Below are 16,635 nucleotides of genomic sequence, written 5' to 3'. Positions count from 1 at the left end.
GATCTTATGAAAAAGCTGGGCAATGGCTACTATGCTCTTTCGAGGTTTCAATGCCAGGATGCGATTCAGGCATTCGGCTCCCTTCCATCTGCCCAACAGGGGACCCCATGGGTTCTATCCCAGATGGGCCGCTCCCACTACGAGCAAGCAGCATACGCGGAAGCGGAGAAATTCTTCCGCAGAATGCGAGTACAGGCTCCATCTCGTCTCCAGGACATGGAAGTGTACTCGACAATACTGTGGCACCTGAAACGAGAAACCGACCTCTCCTTCCTGGCGCACGAACTGGTCGACTCGGCATGGCACTCGCCACAGGCTTGGTGTGCAGTGGGCAATGCTTGGTCTTTAGCACGAGACCCCGAACAAGCGCTTCGTTGTTTCAAACGAGCTACTCAACTGGACCCCAAGTTTGCATACGCCTTTACACTACAAGGCCACGAACACGTTACCAACGAAGAGTATGACAAGGCCCTCACGGCGTATCGACAGGCCATTGGTGCTGACAGAAGGCACTACAACGCATATTATGGTATCGGCAGAGTCCAGGAGCGACTTGGCGCCTACGAGAAAGCCTACGACCACTATTACGCAGCACAAACCATCAACCCTAACAATGCTGTGCTGATTTGCTGCATGGGAGGTGTTCTAGAGAAGCAGAAGCAGATGGTACAAGCACTACATGCTTACACTAAGGCGGCAGAGCTAGCGCCAAGAGCAGCACAAACTCGGTACAAGAAGGCCCGAGCTTTGCTTACTGTTGGGCAGATTGAAGCAGCGCAAAAGGAGCTCATGATTTTGAAAGACCTGGCTCCTGATGAGGCTACTGTTCACTTTCTGCTTGGAACCCTGTACAGGAATACGAATGAGAGGCAGTTGGCCGTTCGACACTTTACCATTGCTCTAGCCCTGGATCCGAAGGTGAGCACTTATCTCTCATCCCTTTAATTTTCTTTTTATCATTTTTTTTTTCGTTGCGGCCGATTGTTTTACTGACATGACGTTTTTAAGGCTGGACCGAAGATTAAAGAAGCAATTGAAAGTTTTGAAGAAGATGTACCGATGGACGATTCAATGATGGCATGATGTCATGAGTAATCGAAACGAGGGTTACCCACGGTTTCTCTGGGCAACTCACAAACGTAGTCTTGGGCAAAAGCAGCGGCGTTCTACTCATGAGCTTTTATCGATGATAACGGCGACGACAATATCGAATACTACCTGCGCAACGGATAGGAAGCCAAAGGAAGCGAAGCTGCAAGTTGGAATAGAAAGTTGGCGCAGCTCGCGGCGGCGGGGCATACGGATTGGGATGAACATGTTGCATGGCATGATACGGCATGGCACTGGCGTTGTGAACTTTTGCCCTTTTGTGCTTTCAAGTTTTACTTAGGCGGGAATCAGAGCAAGTCGGCTTGGATAGGGACTGGCGCTGCGTGGAAAGGAGACGGGTTAGGGTTGCCGGTTGTTGTGTGTATCAATAAATGCGGTATGGTATATAGCATCGAATTGTACATTAATGCCAAGAGCGTGCGCATAGTCGAGGATTTACGAATGCTTAGCGTAGAAGAAGCCAGGGTGGCATAAAATACATGTTGAGAAACGAGGTTTGATTCCTGAGGCGCCATGTACACGTTTATCTCGATCAAGTCTCGACGTAATAATGAGATGATTCGATGAGACCTGGCGTTTGTAAAGAGCGAATTGTCATGCCCAGCGGGATGGAGGTAATTGACTACGGTTGCCTGGAGAAGTGCCTACCTAAACACCTACCTAAGTAGGTACCTAGGTAGGTATATATCGTGTGTAGTGCCACAGGCCGTCGATGGCATAACCCAAGGCCAAAGTCCGTTGCATGTACCTATTGGCCCACCCACATGAAGACAAATACTATCGCTCATTCCCTAGCTCGTCTGCCAGCTTGCTCACGCACCTGCCGAGTCTGCAGAGCGGCTGGTGGTACTATGCCAGAAACTACGGAGTACGTAGCTCCGTACTCTGTACAATTTGATGATAAATTCAAAGGTAGCGTAGGAGCATTGATCTGTGGCTGCGAGCTGACGCCAAGAAACGCTGTTATGTCGCATGTGGCTTATCACCCACCTCCCAAGCTCTCTTGTCGCAAGGAGAGAGTGCTACGCGTACCGAGTACGCGTGCAGCCGACGGTTCACTGCAAGCTCCAGATCAGTCACCCAATTTCGGCAGCTTAGATCAGTCTGGTGTTGCCCCACATCCAGCACAGGACGATGCCTGGTCTCCGCTGCAGTAATAACAGAGGTACACACACGACGGGGCAAGGAGGAAGGGGTACATGGCTGATTCAATTCGCAACATCATGCACCCGTCCGTCCAAGTCACTGCAACTTGACAGCGCGCAGACACACACCCCCCCCTTTTCAGGACTAGCGCCAAACACATTTCCCGAATTGGCCCCAGGAAAGGGAAAATAACACGGCGCATTTTCGCTGTTTTCCCACCTGTTCTCCACGTTACTGATCTGTGTTTTGAAAGTCCCTCGGGCGCGCGACTCGGCCAGCGCGACTGATTCCACCCACGTATTTATGTTGCCCTCCCCCTCGCGCCCACCCCGTAGGTCTCCCCGCTCCCGATCTTCCTCTTACGCACACCCTCTCTCACTCAACACTCTACTCTGCATTTGACTCAACGTCATCAACGCGACAACGCGACACGTCTAGATACATCTTCAAGACCTCACATCTACATCCATCAACATGACTGGACGTAAGTGACTTTTCCATTTTCGGTTTGCGGAGTTTCATTTGATGCTTCTGATGAAGCGTGCATCCTGGTCCAACAGGTCCGTGAGTCTTGGGGTCTGCATAGTCTCGGTTGAACGACTCAGACTTTCATCATAAAGATGTGCATACCTGCATGACCAAGGCCCAAGAGCATCGTGAACCACCGCCTCAATCACATAATGTATTCGTTGCTAACTGTCATTTCCAACAGGCGGCAAGGGCGGCAAGGGCCTCGGCAAGGGCGGTGCCAAGCGCCACCGAAAGATTCTTCGTGACAACATTCAGGGTATCACCAAGCCCGCTATCCGACGTCTCGCTCGTCGTGGTGGTGTCAAGCGTATTTCTGCCATGATTTACGAAGAGACCCGTACTGTTCTTAAGACTTTCCTTGAGGGTGTTATCCGTGACGCCGTCACCTATACTGAGCACGCCAAGCGCAAGACCGTCACCTCCCTCGACGTTGTCTATGCTCTAAAGCGACAGGGCCGCACCCTGTACGGATTCGGTGGTTAAATATCGCTTTGTACCTCCATCTCTGGCTTTACATTCACATTATACTGGCCTGGCTTTTGTAAATCATACAATACACTGGCGTGGCAGGCAGGATTGGAATTGGGCGGGACCTGGAAACCGAGTGGAGCAAGGTTTCGGTGCGTTACAACATGGGATCTGTGTACTTGATTTTTCTGGCGTTGGGGGGGACGAATTGGGTTTACGAGGAATCATGCAGGCGTCCCGAAAGGCAGATGGACGACCTTCTAAGATGAATACCACATGAAAATTTCCATTAATCTCCTGTGTCATGTAAAGACTGTCGAGCGAAAATTGCTCTTGTGCTATGTGTTGCTACCTAAAATTTACGCCAACAATGGAGTCCTTACCGTGGGTATCATAATCTCATAGCCCATCCAAACACCACCTTACGTGTACTCAAACTACAGATACTTCCGCCCTGCGGCCGCAACTCTCGCCCTGAACACGGGACTCGTAACCTCTGTATTTGCCCTGTAAAACGGATTCATGACAGCCTTTACCCAGTTGTCATACACCTCGGCGAAGAACATCTTGATAGCCTCTTCCGTCGCTGGACTCGTCGGGTTGGCGCCAATAGCAGTCGATGATCGCGACGAGCTCGTGGACGTGGGCATAATGGGTTGATGGAGCAGGAGAAATTTGACGTTGGCGCCGGTGACGAAACAGGATATATAGTTGTTGAAGAATCTGTCAATACATTTCAGGTACCTGTTTTCCATCAGCGACTGCAATACGAAAGGCGACAGCCCGCGTTTGCCCATGTTACGTTTCATCCTATACACCGTCTGGCGGGCGGGAGGGGGCAAGGGGGGGTCCCGTACATTTGTCCTTGTGCCCATTGCACCTCCTCGGCTATATCTAGGCTCGAATGCAGAATAAACTGGTTCAAGTGGCGGAGCTGATCCGAGAATCGGGATTGTCCATCGCCGCCCTGCTTGGACGTGCCGAATTCGTATTCAAAGAGGGGATTGTCCTGGGCGCCGACAATGGCGAAGTAGTAGCTCATGATGGCCGGGGTTCATTCGCGAAACCGGCGCGACGAAAACGGCGGATTTGGGGGAGCCCTCTGTCGCGCAAATACCATCGGAGGCAACTGAGTTGAAGCTGGTATGGTGTTTTCCCCTTGCCGCAGGCGGGGCGGGTGTGTGCCAGCGCTCAGCGGGAGCCGCAATTATTCCGCTCCACAGTCGCAGGGCGCAGCTTCATAAAAGTTTCCGCCGCCATCACCAGACCAGTCGTCAATTGATTCCTGCGCAAACACCTCCCCACGAACTCGAAGAGGAAAAACCGATACGTACTGCTGTGGAAGCACGAATTCGAGGATACAGACACGCCATGTTCGGCCCGTTTAGAATAACAAACCCGCTGTCGGGCGGTCTGCTGTGGAAAATCCCCTGGCGCCTGTCGAGGTTTCAGAAGCGCAGACACAGGTTACGGCTTCGTGCGGTGGATAGCGTCGTGGCCACGCTGGACTCGGCACTTGCAAAGAAGGGACAGACGCTGGAGGCGCTGGAGCGGTGGAAGGCCGAGATGCCAACCGAGGCGGAGATGCTGCCCAAGGATAAATATACCTTATTTGACCGCAAGGCGAAGCGGTACAGGAAGGGGATTCACAGTATGTTTCTTTGCTCTAGAGTGTTTGGGAAAGGATTTGGCTGACTTGTCTGCTGTAGAATTGCCCAAGTGGACGAGGGTGTCGCAGAGAGTTAATCCCCCCGGTTATTGAGAAGTTCTACCCTCGATCGATTACAGATGTGATGGGAAGGATACGAACGCTGGCTGAGGTGGGAAATCAAGGATTGGGAATTGAATTGCCCTGTATCAACACTGCGGAATCCGATTGGGCTGGGCTGGAAGATGGTCAGGTCATGAGCAGATGCTGGCTGATGTATAGAACTGTGACAAGAACTACATTGCAGAGACAATGTACTTGTATCATTAGAACGGCGCTTTTGTCTATAATTTTCGGTCAAAATCACTACCAAGTTCAACATCCAAGTTACGCTGCTTCGCGCTGCCAAGGCCGACCGACTCGTGGTGTTGTCCGCTTCGAATCATGATCGTGTTATATTTTATATAAGCCCTTCTACCGGGTATCAATATATCCCACTCAAACGCTAGTTCTTTCCCCCACAAGCATTACCTATACCGATCTTCTTCCTCATACTCCCTTTGCAACGCTCGACCAATACCACCTCGCCCCTCGTCAAAGTCGTCTCGATACTCATCTCTCACCTGTCCACCACTCTTGCCCCTGCCATACTGTCTGCCCTCTTCAAAACCAGGATCCAAATCCGTTCGGATGATGCGTTCGTCGAGTTTCGTACCGCCAATGTACTTCATGCAGTCCAGGGCATCCTGGTGCGTGTAGTACTCCACAAAGCAGAATCCGCAGGGTGTCTTTTGAAAGCGGTCTAGTCCCATGATGAGACGCTTGATCTCGCCGCATTTGGAGAAGAGCTCGTAGACCTGCTCTTCAGTCGTGTAGAAGGAGAGGTTGCCGACGTAGAGGGTGGTTGCGTTGGCCAGAGGGTCGACAGGCGGTTCGACGGGGGCGTCTCCGTTGGCGGTGTCATCATCCCGGTCGCGTCTGCGCTTATTCTGGCGTAATGGTTAGCTGGTGGGAGGTGGGAGGCGAGAAGGCAACGAACTCTGCTGTTGAAGTATGCGCTTGGGCGGTCAAGGCGGTCGACTGTGCTTCTGGTGCCGTGGCGCATTGTGAGGTTCGCACTGATGGAGACACTTGTGCAATGTATAGAGATGATGAAGGTGTCTGAAGGTGCAATTGGGCTGTCCGGTGACTGGGTGTCGCGAGGTGCCAGAGTTGTGATGGTAATTTACATTCGAGGTCGAGGTGAAGGCTGAGGTTGGTCGAGGGTCCTGGACCCACATCTCTTGCGTAATGGGAAAGACGGGCACTGGGTTGCGGGATGAATGGCGCTTTGCCGGTGGCAATGAGATGGCAGGAGATGACTTGAAGATGGTTTGAATAAATGGCTTCTGCGAAATGCAGTATAACTTATTTCAGTTAAAGGCCTTTGAAATATCTCCTCCTCCGTGTTGAACTGAAGAATGGACAAGGCAGCCTAGACTCCCTCGGGGGCTCTTTATGGAAGCTGGCCATATCGTTGGCATTGGCTCGGTTTGCGACATCAACTCTGACGCTACATAGACCTCTTGTGGTCAACGGTACTTTAGCATTTAAAAAAAAATCATCTTCTGTATTTATTTCACTTATTTATCCAGCACATATGCATGTATGTATGAGTTTGTTGCTGCCTGTTCGGCTGCTGCATGGCCCGTCGTCAGGGTTTGGCATTGAATTCAGAGTGGAGACCTGCGGCAGACCAGCCAGCAAACGCGCGCTAACCATTTCGCGCTTTTCTTAGCCACTTACCAAGTTCCTTCCCTTGCTCAGCGTCAACTTTTTTGTGTCCTCCGTCGGAGCTCTCCCATCACCGAGACCCTTTTTGCTTGCCCAAAGCCCGAGCTCAACCGCAGCGGCGCCTGCTTAAGAGGCAACCGAAGCTGCAGCGCCGCCCTAATTCATCGTTCCCGCCGAATCTCGAACCCTCTGTGTTGCTCTGTTTGACAGAAGACCGCTTTCGCAACGTACGATGCCCAAGGTCAAGTCGTACTCGTCGGCATGGCTCTCCAACAACAATGCCCCGGGCCGACAGCTATTTGAGCCTTCCGCTGAGGCGATCCGATCGCGGGGCCTGTCGCCATCCTCCAAGACCAAGTCGACCCTCGGTCCTAGGAGAACGATTGCCCGTAGGGGGACCGAGGTTTTTGTTGCTGTAGGCAAGGAAATTCGATGGGCTGATTTGGCCTACCTTAAGGATGAATGGTCAACTAGACAGTCAAGAGGGAGAACGGGAACACGCTCTGCCGGAGTTCGCATCAAAAGAGAAGATTCCATTCAGTCAATTGACGACGGAGAGATGGATGCTGCGCCTGGGTTGAGGGTATGTCGTCACCGCTTGGGGCCCTACGACACCAATACTTTTAACATACTCCGTGTTGCTAATTTTGTTAATTTGTCAAACAAAAGATCATCAAAACTCCAGTAGCTGACGAAATCCGGCAATTAATCATATCGCCAAACTCAAGTTATTTGGCCATTCTCACGACACATACTGTTCATATTTGCGCCATACCCGACTCGTCGCATTTGACGAGCGAGGATACCTCTCCTTTACGACCCAAGATTTACACCCTCGGCCCGACCACACATGTCACTTCACGGGCACCCGTAATGTCAGCTCTGTGGCATCCTTTAGGAGTTAATGGCTCTTGTGTTGTCACCGTTACAGCTGATGCGGTTGTTCGAGTTTGGGAGTTATCAACTCAGGACCGCTGGTCGTTTGACTCCCCGACGACTTCTGTAGACCTCAAGAAGCTTGCGGATGGTACTACTCTGGATCAGGATTTTTCTGCGTCAACTTCGACAACAAACAAGACCTTCTCGCCAGATTCATTTGAAATGGAGGTATCCGCAGCAAGCTTTGCAACCAAGGGTTCAGGAGGCTGGAACCCCATGACTCTTTGGGTAGCCATGCGAGAAGGGGATGTCTATGCTCTTTGTCCATTGCTCCCCCAGAGATGGGCTCCCCCGCCGACATTGATTCCGTCTCTGTCCGTTTCTATTGTCACAACCGTCGCCAGTATTGAAGACGATCCTGAAGTTGACGAGAACGAGAAAATGCTCGCTCAGCAACAGCTGGAGTGGATGGGTGAATTGGACGCGCAGGAACCTCAGATTCTCGAGAGTCTGCCGGGCGAGCCTATTGTCGAGGTCTTTACAAGACCAACTCGGCCTGGCATTGTTCCTCGACTACAAGGACCGTTCTGGCTTGAATCTGACCCCGAGACTGGCGATGAGCTGGATACTACCATCACTGACATTTTGGTGATTGGGGAAAAGACTGAGACTGATGAGCTCATGTTGGGAGAAGATGAAGACCTCGACCTGGATGATGGCGACCAGGAGGGCCTCTCGCTACCCGTTATTTGCTTACTATCTGCAAGTGGTCAGGTTAGGGTGTACTTGGATCTTGAAGGAATCCAGGCACAGTGGCTCCCGCCCAGGAACAAAGCGAAACCTGGGCGTTTACCGACACCGAGCAGCCCTCCCTCACTTCTTGCTTTCCAAGCTATCGATACGATGAGCCCTGTCGAGGTCAGCGAGGACTCCTGGCCGGTATTCAGTAACGACGCCATGTCTAGGTACAGCTTCTTTGTTACGCATCACGCAGGCATTACATTTGTGTCGCTTACATCGTGGGTTTTCCGCCTCGAGGGCGAGCTTTTGGCGGACCACGAGGCTGGTACCGACTTTAGAATCGGACTGTTGGTCAACTCGCAATCCACTAGGGATAGGATCTACGCGCAACCAAGTGCCGATGCGGCCGTGCCTCTTGCAGCATGCGTTGCGATCAGAGATCCTGATCTGGGCTACTTTCTCCTTTCGGCGACGCCATACGAGCCCGTTGCCCTGACGTTTGAAACCCTGGACGTTGATCTCGCGCCAATCAAACAAGAGAGCCCTGTGCGGGAGCGGGAGGCTAGCATGGCGCCGCTGGACTTTTACGAACCACGACCAGTGTACAACCCGCCCCATGTATTCGATGAGGGATCCGCTCTGCCGACGTTGCTGGAGCGGCTACGAACATCGCGTCACAAGACAGTGGTCAACCAGGAAGTGAGGCTCAGCCCGCTCACGCTGCAGATCTTCACGGATGCGCATAAAGTGCTAAGCGATGAGACGTACAAACTGGGGGTAGCGGCGGCAGAAGTTTTTAGGCGATGCGAGTTGCTCCAAGCGGAACTACACCAGCAAGTGAGAAAGGCAAACGAAGTCAAGGGCAAGATTGATAGCATCAACGGGGCAGATGGAGATGGAGACGGCGAGGCTGAGAACGCCATGTACGACCGGCGCATAGCCGAGGCGAGAGATCGGCAGGAGCGGCTTACCAAGCGCGTAGATAATCTGCGAAAGATTGTCGGGAAGGCTACGACGCGGGATCTAAGCACCAAGGAGCGCGCGTTTGTGGACGAGGTGAGGAGTCTGGAGGCGAGTGTTTTGGGGCCAAGCAGTGGACAAGAAGAAGGCAGCGCTGCTCAGCAGTCGAAGCAGTTGTGGAAACGTCTGGAGGAGGTCAAGGCGCTGCAAACAGAGCTCGTTGCGGAGGTGGAAAATCTAAAAAAGGCGGGACAAGTCCAAGTTGCGGCGACGGGGGAAGTCAGAATTCCTCAAGACATTCGGCGGTCAAAACTGCAGCAGGTTCAGGGCTTACTAGCAAGAGAGTCGGCTTTGGTTGAGGCGGTGACGTCGCGTCTACAACGACTCCAGACGGCCATGTAGGATTAGATTTCTGTTTTTTTTTTTCTTTTAATTTTTTGTAGTATATGACAGAAACAGGTTGGACACGTCTAGACTGTCATGCATAACCCTGGGGGGGGCCCTTTTGTAGTGTGCATGAAGACGGCACGAAGCACATGGATGGTCATGAAGGTATCGGAGGTGAAACTAACACTGACAACCGACGAGCTACAGCTACGCGTGCATAGGCTGTTTGAAGCCGGATACATGATACATGACGACGCAGCTTGCAGTTCTACGTCCGAGTCATCCATTTGGCCCCCCTCGGGGGTCAGAAGGCCGGGGGGGAAAAGCCTGCATCGACAAAAGGTTTCCATTGACGGCCAATTAACGACCTATAAGGCCAGAATTCGCCACCAAAGCACAACCACTTTTCATGCAAAATGAAAACGCGCAAGCTTTTCCCTCATGACGAGCAGATGAAAGGCCACTCTTGCCCTAGCCCACCATACGTCGGCGGATTTTGGGCGACGACGATTCAAAAATAAAGGAACTACTCCGTAGAAACAAGCAGAAGCCACATGGCCCCCCGTCTTGACTCTGACCAACAAGGGAGAAAGTAAACAAATGAGGCTGTCAAGGTTATGCATACAAGCGCCGGCGAGCCAATCGGTTGTCTGCAGCCCTGTTTTGAAGGCCGTCGCCTTCCCTTGTCCCCCTTTTCCCACAACTAGTCCTGCTATTGATTGGGGTAGACAAGGAGCAGGCCTGCCCACGTTTCGATGTTCTTGTTTGCCATATCCAAGACATTTCGCTCAGCGGAACGTGATCTGCGGTATTACACCGTGAGAGGGGCCGGCGGCCCGAGGGTGTGGCTATTCCATGTTGGTTATTTAATTGTTTATTGTCAACGTATTTTATCTGCCTGAGCTGGCGGGCGGTGTTTTCTGGGCGGCGATGCTTGCACGGGCGGGCCAGCAAGCCATGTGTAGTCAAGGATTCTGCATGCGAGGCCAACGGGGAGTTTTGGTGTTGCAGGACGAATTTCCGTGGCTTTTTTTTTTTTTTTTTTTTTTTTTTTTTGCGTGGAAAAAGACCGGTGCCTTGTCTTGGCCCACGGGCCGCGCTGGGTTGAAGGGCATTGCCGCCTGATTTACGTATTGTACGTGTCAAGGCTGCAGTTACCAAGTTGTTGTGTCTCGCCCTGTAAAGGTACGGGTTATGATGGTTTATCGTGAGACAGATGTTCGGGGTTTGTGGCACGCGGCGGATGGGATGGAACGAGCGGAAATAATGCCAGTGGCAATTGGGGTCGAAAAAAAAAAAAAGAGGATGGCTTACTTTCTGTTTGGGCTCGGTATGAACGGTGGGAGAAAGGCATTGCGCATTACGATTATTCTCGTACCCCGTATTGTGCGGCGAAAATGCTGGGCACAAACATGCATGGTTTTTGTGTATACTTGCGGTGAAGCCGGCCTGAGACCCCCAATCTGGCGGCTTTTTTTGGTGCGTATGATGCTGTGCCGTATTCTTTTGTTATTTCTTCTATTGGCTCTTTTTTTTTTTTTTTTTTCATTCTTCTCACTACAGGGCAGAATGTGTCTGCTGGGCGCAATGATACGGAGCAGGTACCGTGGCCACATACACGGTCAGACTTGGAAATAGTGTAGTATCTGCCATCACGGCACGTCCATAAGCCGGATGATCCAAGCCGTTCCGAAGAATGATGGCCAAGGTGCCCACCACACACACGCCCCCAAGATGCTCCTTGCTCAACCTCCGGACCCCGTGTCAGTCAGTGCCCGCCCACCCCCGGAGGGGGGTGACATCTGGCTTTGCTTGTTCCTTTTAAAACCCGCCATTGGTTGCCTTGTTTGTGTTATTGGACCTTGTCTGTTCTGCGTCCCAGCTATAATACATGCCAGCAATGACACCAAGGCAAGACTAGATGTCGAATTTGTCCGTCCCAGGGGAGGGCCCGTCGAAGGAGCAACAAATGGTGACACAGAATCAACCGCAAAGGGGGACGGGAACGGGAGAGAGAAAAAAGAAGAGAAGAGGTTGGAGGTCAAAGTCTGAACAAGGACAGGATTGGCAATTGCTCCCCCCGGTCATTATGTGCTCGGGCGTCGGGGTTGCTGCGGGAGAAACGTCGAGGTATAAATAAAGCCAGGAAGAATCTCGTGTTGGAGGGAAAAAGAGGAACGTGGCCATGCAAACTTATGCACAAGTCGTCTTATATTGAGCCCAAGCCTGTTGGACGCCCCGTGTCTTGCTTGGCCAATTGATACATTTTGATTTGATATCTGAGCCCCGTCTTTCTCTCCCTCTCTTCTTTCAGTCTTTTTCCCTTTTTCCTTTTGGAGAATCTCTCCTTTTCTTGACCTCTTTAGGCTTCATGGTTCGAGTCCCATCGTCTTGTTTTGCTTCTCTTTCGGTTGAAGATTCGTCTGCCGGCACAATGGCTCCCGGAAGCGCAATTGGTATAAGCTACCAAGACCAGATCAAGAGTGCGTACCTGACTTGTTCTTCAAACGGTCGAAACCAGCGGGATTTGAGTACTTGACGGGGGGAGGAAAGAAAAGAACCAATCTCGATTTTTCTTTAGCTTACACTTTATACAGGCAACTGCCGCATGTATCTCGGCCGTGATGCCAAAATACACATCATCACGGCTTTGGACGCAGAACACTCGCCTCCCTGGGCAGGCTACCTGGTGCAAGACGACGCCCGAGGCCAAGTCTGTGTGCTCTCCGCCGAGGGAAACACGGTACAAGAGGTGTTTACCAAGATGCACAGCGCATCCGCTCGCGCCGTGCAGCGCTACATCAAGGCCAATGGGTTCCAGGCCGCCGAGGGGGGGCTCGAGAAGAAGGCCAAGAGTCGGAGGGGGAGAGCCTCCCCAACTTATGAAGACTACCTGGATTCGTCTTCTGATGGCGAGGACGACGGCAACGTGTCCGACGCCTCGACGAGGTCAACGCGGAGCAGCATCGTCTCTTCCAAGTCTACCGGTCCGGTTCTCACGCCGCCCACCACGACGGGCTCGACGACGGCATCGCCAGAGCGCTTCGCCGCCAGCGCAAGCTCTGTTCACGTCATGAATCCGGTGCCACCGCCCCCTGCTGTCCCGGTGCTGCCACCCCCGGGCTGGCCCAATCGATGCAACATGGCGATGCATGGTCCTCTTCCTCCTCCTCCGCCGCCGCCACCTGCTGCGGCTCGAGTGTTCCAACCTGCATCCATGGTACCGCCGCCGCTTTCGTACCTAGCCACGTACCCCGTGATCCTGACGTTCAAGTCCAAGGTCTATGGCGAGCTGATGGTTCTGGATAGGTGTAGCCTGGACTACGTCTTCATCGTGACGCGGGCCTGCGAGATCCTTCTCGACCGGTTCCATGAGTTCTCCAGGGCCCCCGCCGTCCTGCCTTCCAGGCTGCAGATTCGACAGATGCGCCGCGAGATTGAGAGCGTTACCGTCAATGGGGAGAAGTATGTCCTTGGCGGCAGGCATTTCGATTTGTCGGCGTTGCCATTGGGCCCGGCACCCAAGGGTCTGAAGATTGTGCTTTCGGTGCACGACGCTGGGAGTTGATGGCGAGTGACGACATTTGGCCTAGACTAACCTGGACTGATTCGAGAGAGTGTGTGCGTGTGTTTGTGTGTGTGTGTGTCGTGCGTTTTCTCGAGAGTGTGTAATGGAGAGGTCGAGTCTGTACACAAACCGGAAAATTATGCCGAGTCTGGCACCAAGTTTTACAGACTGGATCCATTGGAAACATTTCATGTGGTTGGCTTGCTACTACCTTAAAAGATAGATTGATAGTTTTCTCTTCTTCCTTTTTTCTTCAGTCTTCCCTTGCATGCTTCTTTATTCGCTAGTATTGAAGCTGCAGAGTCCTCTTAGATAGAAAACAAATACAGACAAAGTGTTGTTGCTCAGCAAACAAAAGTGGCTTCCATTCCCTTTTGCAACACCACATGCTCTCCCTTGACGATGCCATGAAAAAAAAAGAGGCTTGCAACATCGGGCCAACATGCAAATTTCCCAACAAATCACATGCTGCACGTTTTACAAGGGGAAAAACGCTAGAACCTGCACCTCGGGTACATGCACAGCACGCATGTCTCTCAACACACGACCACTTGCCACTTTCTGCCGCCGTCAAAGCCGTAGCGGCATGACTGTGCTTTTTGTTTTGTGACGTATGTAGAATACCACCACAAGGCCTCTGAATAGGTGGCTTGCATATTTATATGCACGATGCCAAGCCCGGGCCTCGCCCTCTGAGCCCGCCAGTGGTCTGGGTTCATGGCGCCGGCACATGGCAACACACCCTCTTTGCTTCTCTCGGCAATGTGGAATAGTCTCGAGTTGCACGCGGTTTATTTTGATGTATGCTTTTCTTTTTTCTTTTTTTTTTCTTTTTTTTAAAATTTTATAAACGGGCATGCGAGGGCATCAAAGACTTGGCCAATTGTTGTATTTCGCGACAGACTAGGTGAGCAACGCCGCTTGAGACATTCAGTTGTCGCTATTGACGGCATTGGCAAGCTTGTTTGTGTGAGAGGTGGGACAGAGCCAGTGAGGCGGTTTTGCTGCAGCGGGAGCAGGGAGGACAGCATGTGTTGCCGTGCTTGCTACTTTGTTTCTTTTTTGCCTTGTATTGTCGTTGTTGTAACCTGGCTGGTGGCGATGGGACCATCGTGGAATGAATGGCCTGATGCTTGATTGCTGTTGTTGGGCAGCCATGACTATTCGATATCTGCCCCTGAATAGTAGCCCAAATTCTGGCCGATAACCCTAGTTTAGGCCCATGCCTGCCTGGGAAGGGGGTTCGCATGTTCGTAATATCCATGATACATGAGTATTTTTTTTTAAAAAAAAGAGACAGAACATTGTATCATAAATACACATGGCACGACACAACACCTGAAAGAGCCACATTCAACGAGCCGTGCCGTGGTTCATTGCGCCTTGCGCTCGGCTTCCTGCGCCTGCATAGCGCGGAAAGCCCTGGCCGTCTGCTTATAGCTGTCGTGGAGGAGAACTAGAGGCACACCATTAGCCGCACGTCACCTCTTCCTTCCTCTTCTTCTTCTTCTCCAAAGCACACCAGGGTTGCATGAGGGCTACGCGCATGATTGCAGGGGCATAAACCACCTGAATGAAACAACATACCGAATGGTACCACGGCCCAAGGCGCATTGAGGCAAATATAATATACCCAATAGTATTGAGCCTCAGGCCGGCTATATGAAACCCCTGTGGTGCGAAAGTCGCCCAAGTTGGTGCCGTAGTAGAGGGCAACGCCGTACAGGTGTGCCGTACATACGATGACTTGGTTGATGTGGCGGTAAGGCGAGTTGGTCAGGATGGCGAAGTAGGTGAGCCAGCTAAGGGGGCCCCATGCCAACTGGTGCACATGAGTAAGTAAATTTCTGGTGAAGATTTCACGACGACTGCGGCTGGGCAAGAGTTGTGTCTTGCTTAGGACGTATGGAAGAGTGGTGATGTGGGTTGAGGAGCTAGAAACTCACAGCGGTGATGGTCTCAATACAAACAGTAAACATATCAGACGTCAAGTATCGAGAGTCTGAGAGCGAATACTCCTTCCACAGCTGTCCAAACACAGTCTGCAACTCAGGGATGCTGGAGCGGTTGTACACATAGTAGCCTGAAACCAGGCATTAGCAAGCAATAACAAGACCCTTTTTCTTCGACGACAGCCTCATTTCGATCCAACCTTCAAATCCAACATGTAGGAATCCACCTATGAAAGCCAGGTGTTAGCTTTGTTTCCGCAACACGCAGGCACGCACACAGACACGGCATCACGGCTGGGGAAGTACCAACACAAGGCAAACCACATGACGGCGAAGCGGTCAATCGGGCGCAGGCGCAATGGGCTCTGAATCGTCTGCCAATAGGCCAGGCCTATCACCACGCCCACCATGAGACCAAAGGTCATGAGGAGCCGCAGCACGGACGACTCATTGGCGACATATGTCGGGATAGAGGCCGTCCGAGGATAGTACGGGTGTGAGGGGGTAGTAGCGTCCATTGTGTGGTTTGGGTGCGCACAAAATGCAAAGACGATGGAATTGAGTACAATAGTTACAAGAAGAAGAGGGGAAAGCTTGAAAAATGTTCAATATAATAACATGTGATGTGATGCGTTGGGAGCTGGTGATGAGGCTCACCCGAGGATGATGGGAGGAGGATCAATCAAATTACATGGAATGTTAGTGGACACAATAGCTCCACTTTTGCTGTACCAGAGACTCCATAAAAAGACGACTTGGGGGTTAGGGTTATCTGACAAAAGGGGGCTAGTATCGGATAAGTACTAGATGGTGCGAAATATAGTAAGATGCACAAAGTATTAGACTAGATCAAGTATCAAGTATTAGGCTCGCACTCTATTTTTTTATAAAACACTAAAGTATGTTTATGCATACTTGTTGATAGGTAACCATATGCCACAGACTGTACTATCACGTTATATATACAGCCTCAACTTGGCCTACAGCGAAGCCACAGCTGAAGAAGATCAAAGGTACCATGTGCCCAATTCAATGAGAAAAGTCGATGCTATAATTTTTTTCAGCAAAGTATACACTAATACACTACAGTATATCACAGTATAGAGCGCGATAGCTGGGTACCTGATCTGGTTAAATACCTTGATAGGTACCTACCTAGGTAGGTAGGTACTATTTGCCTCCTACTGCAGTAGGCAGGCAACCGCAACCACCAGAATGGCAAGTAGGGTAGGCGCGTTTCCTCTTGCTGGACGTGACAGAGAACTTGGGCCTTTCAATACACCTCTTGGCTACTGCTGAGCAGAACATGTGCAGAAACCTTTTTCCCCTGAACTTTAATCCTCGCTCACCACATGGATTTCGTCAAGTTAATGCTTGTCCAGCATCGCAGGGCCATGTCGAAACAGCGCTGTCCGCCGCCACCGTCGTGGACTTCAGGCCACATTGACCTGCCAACCTACACTATGGCAGAA

General features: G+C 51.6%; 9 protein-coding genes across 9 annotated transcripts; 5 read left to right on the top strand and 4 right to left on the bottom strand.

The window, feature by feature from the left end:
- Positions 1-6: 6 nt before the first annotated feature.
- Positions 7-1,083, top strand: CDC27_1 (anaphase-promoting complex subunit cdc27; the record flags this gene model as incomplete). Its single annotated transcript, XM_066119396.1, has 2 exons — positions 7-918; positions 1,009-1,083. The coding sequence occupies 2 exons, from the start codon at positions 7-9 to the stop codon at positions 1,081-1,083; spliced, it is 987 nt and encodes a 328-aa protein (XP_065975189.1).
- Positions 1,084-2,342: 1,259 nt separating this feature from the next.
- HHF1_2 (Histone H4) lies at positions 2,343-3,544 on the top strand. Its single transcript, XM_066119395.1, has 2 exons — positions 2,343-2,587; positions 2,969-3,544. Exons 1-2 carry the CDS (start codon positions 2,560-2,562, stop codon positions 3,268-3,270), a joined length of 330 nt encoding a protein of 109 aa, XP_065975188.1. The 5' UTR covers positions 2,343-2,559; the 3' UTR covers positions 3,271-3,544.
- Positions 3,545-3,692: 148 nt separating this feature from the next.
- TRS20 (TRAPP subunit) lies at positions 3,693-4,297 on the bottom strand (the record flags this gene model as incomplete). Its single annotated transcript, XM_066119394.1, has 2 exons — positions 3,693-3,999; positions 4,113-4,297. The coding sequence occupies 2 exons, from the start codon at positions 4,295-4,297 to the stop codon at positions 3,693-3,695; spliced, it is 492 nt and encodes a 163-aa protein (XP_065975187.1).
- Positions 4,298-4,626: 329 nt separating this feature from the next.
- On the top strand, positions 4,627-5,017 carry J3458_008798 (mitochondrial 54S ribosomal protein mL60; the record flags this gene model as incomplete). The annotated part of the gene is made up of 2 exons (XM_007810662.1): positions 4,627-4,906; positions 4,965-5,017. 2 exons carry the CDS (start codon positions 4,627-4,629, stop codon positions 5,015-5,017), a joined length of 333 nt encoding a protein of 110 aa, XP_007808853.1.
- Positions 5,018-5,430: 413 nt separating this feature from the next.
- CBC2 (nuclear cap binding complex subunit) lies at positions 5,431-6,145 on the bottom strand (the record flags this gene model as incomplete). The annotated part of the gene is made up of 2 exons (XM_007810661.2): positions 5,943-6,145; positions 5,431-5,892 (listed from the first exon to the last, which is right to left on the bottom strand). The coding sequence occupies exons 1-2, from the start codon at positions 6,006-6,008 to the stop codon at positions 5,431-5,433; spliced, it is 528 nt and encodes a 175-aa protein (XP_007808852.1). The 5' UTR covers positions 6,009-6,145.
- A 554-nt stretch (positions 6,146-6,699) lies between these two features.
- J3458_008796 (uncharacterized protein) lies at positions 6,700-10,626 on the top strand. The gene is made up of 2 exons (XM_007810660.2): positions 6,700-7,259; positions 7,346-10,626. The coding sequence occupies exons 1-2, from the start codon at positions 6,909-6,911 to the stop codon at positions 9,656-9,658; spliced, it is 2,664 nt and encodes an 887-aa protein (XP_007808851.2). The 5' UTR covers positions 6,700-6,908; the 3' UTR covers positions 9,659-10,626.
- A 73-nt stretch (positions 10,627-10,699) lies between these two features.
- Positions 10,700-13,211, top strand: J3458_008795 (uncharacterized protein; the record flags this gene model as incomplete). The annotated part of the gene is made up of 2 exons (XM_066119393.1): positions 10,700-12,126; positions 12,241-13,211. Exons 1-2 carry the CDS (start codon positions 12,015-12,017, stop codon positions 13,209-13,211), a joined length of 1,083 nt encoding a protein of 360 aa, XP_065975186.1. The 5' UTR covers positions 10,700-12,014.
- Positions 13,212-14,584: 1,373 nt separating this feature from the next.
- On the bottom strand, positions 14,585-15,190 carry J3458_008794 (uncharacterized protein; the record flags this gene model as incomplete). The annotated part of the gene is made up of 3 exons (XM_066119392.1): positions 14,585-14,667; positions 14,799-15,033; positions 15,158-15,190. 3 exons carry the CDS (start codon positions 15,188-15,190, stop codon positions 14,585-14,587), a joined length of 351 nt encoding a protein of 116 aa, XP_065975185.1.
- A 200-nt stretch (positions 15,191-15,390) lies between these two features.
- Positions 15,391-15,681, bottom strand: J3458_008793 (uncharacterized protein; the record flags this gene model as incomplete). Its single annotated transcript, XM_066119391.1, has 1 exon — positions 15,391-15,681. The coding sequence occupies one exon, from the start codon at positions 15,679-15,681 to the stop codon at positions 15,391-15,393; it is 291 nt and encodes a 96-aa protein (XP_065975184.1).
- Between the last annotated feature and the right edge of the window lie 954 nt (positions 15,682-16,635).

This window comes from Metarhizium acridum (assembly GCF_019434415.1).
Source record: "Metarhizium acridum strain ARSEF 324 chromosome Unknown scaffold_141, whole genome shotgun sequence".
Classification (NCBI taxonomy): Eukaryota; Fungi; Ascomycota; class Sordariomycetes; order Hypocreales; family Clavicipitaceae; genus Metarhizium; species Metarhizium acridum.
Note: the sequence above shows the minus strand (reverse complement) of the source record. Positions and strands in the feature narration are given on the sequence as shown.